General features: G+C 20.6%; 3 protein-coding genes and 2 pseudogenes across 3 annotated transcripts; 1 reads left to right on the top strand and 4 right to left on the bottom strand.

Moving 5' to 3' along the window:
- Nucleotides 1-4: 4 nt before the first annotated feature.
- Nucleotides 5-1,085, top strand: LOC113395880 (NADH-ubiquinone oxidoreductase chain 5-like; annotated as a pseudogene).
- A 446-nt stretch (nt 1,086-1,531) lies between these two features.
- LOC113395847 (cytochrome c oxidase subunit 3-like) lies at nt 1,532-3,501 on the bottom strand (annotated as a pseudogene).
- A 222-nt stretch (nt 3,502-3,723) lies between these two features.
- Nucleotides 3,724-4,401, bottom strand: LOC135194757 (cytochrome c oxidase subunit 2-like). The gene is given in 2 exon segments (XM_064220553.1): nt 3,724-4,162; nt 4,165-4,401. Coding segments are annotated over 2 exon segments (663 nt in total). The 3' UTR covers nt 3,724-3,736.
- Nucleotides 3,724-6,009, bottom strand: LOC135194756 (cytochrome c oxidase subunit 1-like; the record flags this gene model as incomplete). Its single annotated transcript, XM_064220552.1, is given in 2 exon segments — nt 3,724-5,693; nt 5,695-6,009. Coding segments are annotated over 2 exon segments (1,545 nt in total), but the record flags the coding sequence as incomplete, so codon positions are not given.
- LOC113395870 (NADH-ubiquinone oxidoreductase chain 2-like) lies at nt 3,724-7,191 on the bottom strand (the record flags this gene model as incomplete). The annotated part of the gene is given in 1 exon segment (XM_064220554.1): nt 3,724-7,191. A coding segment is annotated over 1 exon segment (906 nt), but the record flags the coding sequence as incomplete, so codon positions are not given.
- Nucleotides 7,192-8,764: the final 1,573 nt, after the last annotated feature.

The raw sequence follows: 8,764 nt of genomic DNA, 5'->3' as shown, positions 1-8,764 counted from the left end.
ACCTGTTTCTGCTTTAGTTCATTCATCTACTTTAGTTACTGCTGGTGTATATTTATTAATTCGTTTTAATAATTTATTAGTTGATATATTTTTTATAAAGTTTTTATTATTAATATCTGGTTTAACAATATTTATGGCTGGTATTTGTGCTAATTATGAGTTTGACTTAAAGAAAATTATTGCTCTTTCTACTTTAAGACAATTAGGTTTAATAATAAGAATTTTAAGAATAGGTTACGGTGATTTAGCTTTTTTTCATTTATTAACTCATGCTATATTTAAGGCTTTATTGTTTATGTGTGCTGGAGTTATTATTCACATAATAAGAGATAATCAAGATATTCGTTTAATAGGTGGAATTAGATTATATATTCCTTTAACTTCTTTATGTATAAATATTTCAAATTTAGCTTTATGTGGGATTCCCTTTTTAGCTGGTTTTTATTCTAAGGATATGGTTTTAGAGTTAGTTAGAATAAGAAATTTAAATTTTTTAGTTTTTTATTTATATTATGTTTCTACAGGTTTAACGGTATTTTATACTATACGTTTATTAATATATTTGATAATTAATGATTTTAATTTATTATCTACTTATAATTTATATGATGAGGATTTTATTATATTAAAAAGTATGTTTATATTATTATTTATGAGTTTAGTTTCAGGTAGATTTTTAAGTTGAATAATTTTTTCTTATCCTTATATAATTTATTTACCTTTTAATATAAAAATAATGGTTATTTATTTAACTTTAATTGGGGTTTTATTGGGATTTTTTGTAAGAAATATAGGAATTTATTCTTTTAATAAGTTTTTAAAAACATATAATTTAAGTTACTTTTTAACTTTAATGTGATTTTTACCTAATTTATCTACTTATATGTTAAATTATAGAATATTAGTTTTTGGTCAAAATTTATTAAAAAATATTGATATAGGTTGAGGTGAATTATACGTGGAATTTTTAATATTATAAAAAATTATTCGGTTATTTTTAATGTTTATCAAATAAATAATTTTAAGATTTATTTATTTAGATTTATTTTATGAATGATAATTTTTATTTTTATGGTATTATTTTATTTAAATAGCTTAAATAAGAGTTTAATATTGAAGATATTAAGGTGATTGATTAAATCTTTAAATATATATATATAATATATATATATATATATATATATATATATATATATATAAAAATAAATTATTTTATTTTTACAATGAAAATGTAATGTTTTTATTAAACTATATATATATATATATATATATATATATAAGAAATATTAATGATATTAATCACTATTAATTAAGTTAGCAGCTTAATTTATTATATTTCTAATTGGAATATTTGATTCAATTTTATCATTAACAGTGATATACCTCTAATTTGGTTTCAATTAATAAATAAGGAGTAAATACTCTATCTTTTAAGTCGAAATTAAATGCAATATTGCTTCTTATTTAAGATAAATTGAATAACAATATTTTTTTGAATGCAAATCAAATGTTTTTATAAACTATAATCCTGATTAATTAATTCAGTTTAATATATTTTGATTTCATTCATGATATGTTCCAATTAAAAGTATGATAATAAAGAAAAAAACTAGTTTTATATCAAATTAAAAAAATTAACTATTTTAAATGTTGGGATTATAGGAAAAAATTAATACAATTTCTACATCAAAAATTAAAAAAAATTACTGTAATTAGAAAAAAATGTAAAGAAAAAGGAATTCGAGCTAAACATATAGGGTCAAATCCACATTCAAATGGGGAACATTTTTCACGATCAAGAAATGATTTTTTTTGAGATAATAAATGAGATTGTTATGAATATATTAGAGATAATAATTGTAATTAATGATGTAAAAATTAAAATAATAATTATTTATATTAATTAAAATATTAATCTTTTTGATTGGAAGTCAAATATACTAGATATATTATATAATAGTTAATTTTCCTCATCAATAAATAGAAATATAAAGGAATAATCAAACAACATCTACAAAATGTCAATATCATGCAGCAGCTTCAAATCCGAAATGATGGTTTTTTTGAAAAGTGGTTATTTAAGTGTCGGATAAAACAGGTAATTAAAAAGATTGTTCCAATAATAACATGAAGTCCGTGAAATCCTGTTGCTATAAAAAAAGATTGATCCGTAAATTCTATCGGCAATAGTAAATGGGGCTTCAATATATTCATAAGCTTGGAGAATAGTAAAATAAATTCCTAGAATAATAGTAATGAATAATCTTTGTGATGTTTGAGTAAAATTATTTTCTATTAGTGCATGATGAGATCAAGTAATGGTAATTCCTGAGGTAATTAAGATAATGGTATTTAAAAGAGGAATTTGAAATGGGTTAAAAGCTAAAATATTTGAAGGGGGTCATATTATTCCAATTTCAATATTAGGTGCTAAACTTCTATGAAAGAAAGTTCAAAAGAATGAAATAAAAAAGAAAATTTCTGAGATAATAAATAAAATTATTCCTCATCGGAGTCCTTTTGATACTGAAATTGTGTGTTTACCTTGGAATGTTCCTTCTCGGCAAATATCTCGTCATCATTGATATATTGTTAATAAAACAATTAAATAACCTAAGATAAGAAGGTTTATGTTAAAATTATGGAATCATTTTACTAATCCTGTAACTAAAGTTATAACTCCAATAGCTCCTGTTAATGGTCAAGGTCTATAATCAACTAAATGAAATGGGTGATTTTGATTATTTGTCATTAATTAGTTTCTCTAGAATAAAGTGTTCTAAGAATAGTAATTACATAAGCTTGAATAATTGATACTGCTGATTCTAAAATTAATAATAAAATTTGAATAAAAATTAAAATAATTAGTAAGTAATTAGGTATATTAATACCTGTTCTTCTTAATAAAGTGATTAATAAATGTCCTGCAATTATATTAGCTGTTAAACGTACAGCTAAAGTTCCAGGTCGAATAATATTACTAATTGTTTCAATTAATACTATAAAAGGTATTAATACTATTGGGGTTCCTTGGGGAATTATATGGATAAATATATGTTGAGTATTATTAATTCATCCGTATAATATAAATCTTAGTCATAAAGTTAAAGATAATGATAAGGAGATATTTAAGTGACTAGTACTTGTAAAGATATATGGGAAAAGACCTAAAAAGTTATTAAAAAAAATAAAAAAAAAAAGTGAGATAAAGATAAATGTTGATCCTCTAGTTCTATTTGGTCCTAATAATGTTTTAAATTCATTGTGAAGTTTGTTAGAGATGAAATTTCATAATATAAAATGTCGGTTAGGGATAAATCAGAATGAATATGGAATAAATATTAATCCAATAAATGTTCTAATTCAATTAAGGGGTAAATTAAAGATATTTGTTGATGGATCAAAAATTGAAAATAAATTATTTATCATTTTCAGGTTAAATTATTAATGTTTTTATATTTTTTAATATTATTATTATTATTATATTTGTAATCAAAAATATAAAAATTTATAATAATAAAAATAATAAAAATACAAATAAAAAAAATAAAAAAAAAAATTCAGTTAATTGGTATTATTTGAGGAATAAAAGAATATTACTTATGTAATAATTTAAATTTGACATATTTATGTTATAAATTAACTAATTCTTTCATTAGAGGTAAGTGCTAAATTACCATAGGGTGGTTTAAGAGACCAATACTTGCTTTAAGTTATCTAATGAATAATTATTAACTCAATTAATGAAATTTTTAATTGAAATTCTTTCAATTACAATAGGTATAAAACTATGGTTAGCACCACAAATTTCTGAGCATTGTCCATAAAAAAGACCTGGACGATTAATAAAGAATCTAGTTTGATTTAATCGTCCGGGATTAGCATCAACTTTAATTCCTAAAGATGGTACTGTTCATGAGTGAATTACATCAGTAGCGGTAATTAAAATACGAATTTGATTATTTATAGGTAAGATAATTCGATTATCTACATCTAATAATCGGAAATTATTAATATTTTCTCTTGAATTAATTATATATGAATCAAATTCAATATTATTAAAATCTGAATATTCATAACTTCAGTATCATTGATGTCCAATAGATTTTAGTGTAATTAATGGATTATTAAGTTCATCTAGTAGGTATAATAATCGAAGAGAGAGGGAAGAGCAATGAAAATTAATGTAATTGCTGGTAAAATAGTTCAAATTAATTCAATTATTTGGCCTTCTAGTAAAAATCGATTAGTATATGAGTTAAAAAATAAATTTAATATTAAATAAGATACTATAATAGTAATTATAATTAGAATAACAAGAGTGTGATCATGAAAAAAAATAATTTGTTCTATTAATGGGGAAGCTCTATTTTGATAATTAAGGTTAGATCATGTTGCCATTTCTAAAAAAAGGATAATCCTTTATAAATGGGGTTTAAATCCATTACATATAATCTGTCATATTAGAAGTTACTTAAAATAGGTAATTCATTATAAGAATGTTCAGAGGGGGGTAAATTTTGGTATCATTCAATAGAAGAGGGTATATTTAAAGAGAATAAAATAATTCGTTGATTAATTATAGATTCTCAAATAATAATAATAATTATTATTATAGACAATAAAGAAATATAAGATCCAAAGGATGAAATAATATTTCATGATATAAATCTATCAGGATAATCAGAGTATCGTCGAGGTATTCCAGCTAATCCTAAAAAATGTTGAGGGAAAAATGTTAAATTAACTCCAATAAATATTGAAATAAATTGAATTTTTAATAAATAATTGTTTATTATTAATCCTGTAAATAATGGATATCAATGAATAAATCCCCCTAAAATAGCAAATACAGCTCCTATAGATAATACATAATGAAAGTGGGCAACAACATAATAAGTATCATGTAGGGTAATATCGATAGATGAATTAGCTAAAATGACTCCTGTTAATCCCCCTACTGTAAATAGGAAAATAAATCCTAATCTTCATAGTATTGAAGGTCTATAATTAATTTGAGTTCCGTGCAATGTTGCTAATCATCTAAAAATTTTAATTCCTGTAGGAACGGCAATAATTATTGTTGCTGAAGTAAAATAAGCTCGTGTATCAATATCTATACCTACTGTGAATATATGATGGGCTCATACAATAAATCCCAATAATCCAATTGCTATTATAGCATAAATTATTCCCAAACATCCAAATGTTTCTTTTTTTCCTCTTTCTTGTGAAATAATATGGGAAATTATACCAAAACCTGGAAGAATTAGAATGTAAACTTCTGGATGACCAAAAAATCAAAATAAATGTTGATAAAGAATTGGATCTCCTCCTCCTGCTGGATCAAAAAATGATGTATTAATATTTCGATCTGTTAGAAGTATGGTAATAGCTCCGGCTAATACAGGAAGGGAAAGTAAAAGAAGTAAAGCTGTAATACCTACAGCTCAAATAAATAATGGTATTTGATCAAAGGATATATTATTAACTCGTATATTAATAATAGTTGTAATAAAATTAATTGCCCCTAGGATTGAGGAAATACCAGCTAAATGCAAAGAAAAAATTGCTAAATCTACTGATGATCCTCTATGGGCAATATTAGATGAAAGTGGGGGATAAACTGTTCATCCTGTTCCTGCTCCATTTTCAACGATTCTACTAGAGATTAATAATATTAGTGATGGGGGGTAAAAGTCAAAATCTTATATTATTTATACGTGGAAAAGCTATATCAGGAGCTCCTAATATTAGGGGAATTAATCAATTACCAAATCCCCCAATTATAATTGGTATAACTATAAAAAAAATTATAATAAAAGCATGGGCTGTAACGATTGTATTGTAAATTTGATCGTCTCCAATTAAAGATCCTGGATTTCCTAATTCAGTTCGAATTAATAAACTAAGTGAGGTTCCCACTATTCCTGCTCAAATTCCAAAAATAAAATATAATGTACCAATATCTTTATGATTTGTAGAAAATAGTCATTTTCGCTTAATAAAATGGCTGAGTTAAGCGATAAATTGTAAATTTATTTACGGGAAATTTCTCTTTTATTAGTCTTATATTCAATAATGATATAAAATTGCAAATTTTAAGGTGTAATATTTACTAAGGCTTAAAGATACATTTCTTTATAAATAATTTTGAAGATTATTAGTTTAATTTAACTTAAAACCTTATAAAAAAAATAAAGTTCTAAGAATTATTCCTAATAAAGAGATAAATCTAATAATGTTAATAAAAATTAAATAATTATTTTTAATAAAAATTTTATTTCATTTTAATTTAATGGAATAAAATATTAATGAATAATAAAGAATTCGAATATAAATAAATAATATAATTAATCTTGTTATGGTAAAAATAAATGAAATAATAAATAAATTATTAGATAATAAATAATTAATAATTATTCATTTGGGGAAAAATCCTAAGAATGGGGGTAATCCACCTAAAGATAAAAAATTAATTAAAATTGAAATTTTAATAAAAAAATTTAAATTAAAATTAAATAATTGATTAATATAATAAATATTTAAGGTATAAAATAAAAAACATATGATTAAAATAAAAAAAGAATAAAATAATAAGTAAATTAATCATAAATTTTCTCTAATAGATAAAGCTGCTAATATTCATCCTAAATTATTAATTGATGAAAATGCTATTAATTTACGTAGTGAAGATTGATTAAATCTTCTAATTGTACCAATTATTACATTTAAAATTATAACTAAAAATAATAAATTAAAATTTATATAATAAGAAATTAAAATTATTGGGGAAATTTTTTGTCATGTTATTAAAATAAAACAATTTAATCAGGATAATCCTTCTATAATATTAGGAAATCAAAAATGGAAAGGTACTGATCCTATTTTTATTAATAAAGATGAATTAATAATAATTGAAAATAAATTATCAATAAAAAAATTTTTAAATGATAATATACATAATAAAATAGAAAATAAAAAATTAATTGATGCAATTGATTGGGTAAGGAAATATTTTAAAGAAGCTTCAGAGTTTAACAAATTATTGGGGTTTGAGATAAGGGGGATAAAGCTTAATAAATTAATTTCTAATCCAATTCAACATCCTAATCATGAGTTAGATGAGATGGAAATCAATGTTCTAAAAAATATAATAAATAAAAAAAATATTTTGTTTGAATTAATTAAGAATAAAATTTAAAATAAGAAAAATCTTTAATGAATAAATTCATATTATAAAAATTATATTTTAATGTAAGATGCATGGTAATTTTTGAAATTACAAGATATAGTTTAATTCTATAAAATATAATAAAGGTAAAAATTTACATAATTTATCCTATCAGAATAATCCTTTTAATCAGGCACTTTATTTTTAAAAAAAAGGTATTTCCTTTATATTTGGGGTATGAACCCAAAAGCTTAATTTTAGCTTATTTTTAAATATTTTTTTTATATTTATTATTAAATTTATTAAAAACGGTTTAATATATGTATATATATATATACGCATATATATATATATATATATAATTTAATTAATTATTTTTATTTAATTTAATTAAATTATTTAATAAATAATAAATAATTATATTTATTAAATATATTAATAATATATGTATATTAATAATTATTTGTTATTTAATTAGATCTGTATTCGGATTATATTGATATTAATTTTTAATATTAATATTATAAGAAAAAAAATAAGAGAAAACATTAAAAATTTATTAATTTATATTATATATTTAATATAAAAAAAAAAAAAAAAAAATCTATGTGAAAAATATTGAAATATAATAAAATAATTATGTTTTTAGTAATTTATTATAAATTTGTTTTACATATAAATTTTAGTATATAATTTTAATTATTTTAATAATAGTTAATTATTTTAGTAGTAATTAATATTAAAAATTTAAGAAATTAAGATTTAGCAATATAGAAATTAATAACTAATTTTGTGCCAGCAGTTGCGGTTAAACAAAAGTTAAGTTGAATTATTTCAGTTTATAATAAATAAATAAATAAATTAAAATAAATATTAAATTATTAGGTGAAATTTTAATTTAATTAAATTTTATTTGTAATTTATGATTTAATAAATTTTAATATAAACTAGGATTAGATACCCTATTATTAAAAATTTAATTTATAATACTAAAATAGTAAATAATAATTTATTGAAACTTAAATAATATGGCGGTATTTTAGTTCATTTAGAGGAATCTGTCTAATAATTGATAATCCACGAATAAATTTACTTAATTTATAATTTTGTATATCATTGTTAAAAAAATATTTTTTAGTAATAATAATATTTAAAAATTAATAATAAAAATTAATTCAGATCAAGATGCAGAATATAATTAAGAATATGATGGATTACAATAAATATATTTAAATGAATAATTTTATTGTAATAAAAATTTGAAGGTGGATTTAAATGTAATTTTAATTAATTTATTAAAATGATTATAAATTAAAGTATGTACATATTGCCCGTCACTTTCATTTAAAAATTGAAATAAGTCGTAACAAAGTAGGGGTACTGGAAAGTGTTTCTAGAAAGAACAAATTAGAGCTTGTTAAAGTATTTCATTTACATTGAAAAGAAATTAAAAATTAATTAATTTGAGGGGTTAAATTAATAAATAAAAAAAATAATAAAAAAAATTTTAATATTAAAAAGAAATGGGGGTTTGAGTATTTTTAATAGAAAAAATTAATAGTTTTATAATGAATTATTACTGTAAAGGAA

Source organism: Vanessa tameamea, unplaced genomic scaffold (genome assembly GCF_037043105.1).
Source record: "Vanessa tameamea isolate UH-Manoa-2023 unplaced genomic scaffold, ilVanTame1 primary haplotype ctg00000052.1, whole genome shotgun sequence".
NCBI lineage: Eukaryota > Metazoa > Arthropoda > Insecta > Lepidoptera > Nymphalidae > Vanessa > Vanessa tameamea.
Note: the sequence above shows the minus strand (reverse complement) of the source record. Positions and strands in the feature narration are given on the sequence as shown.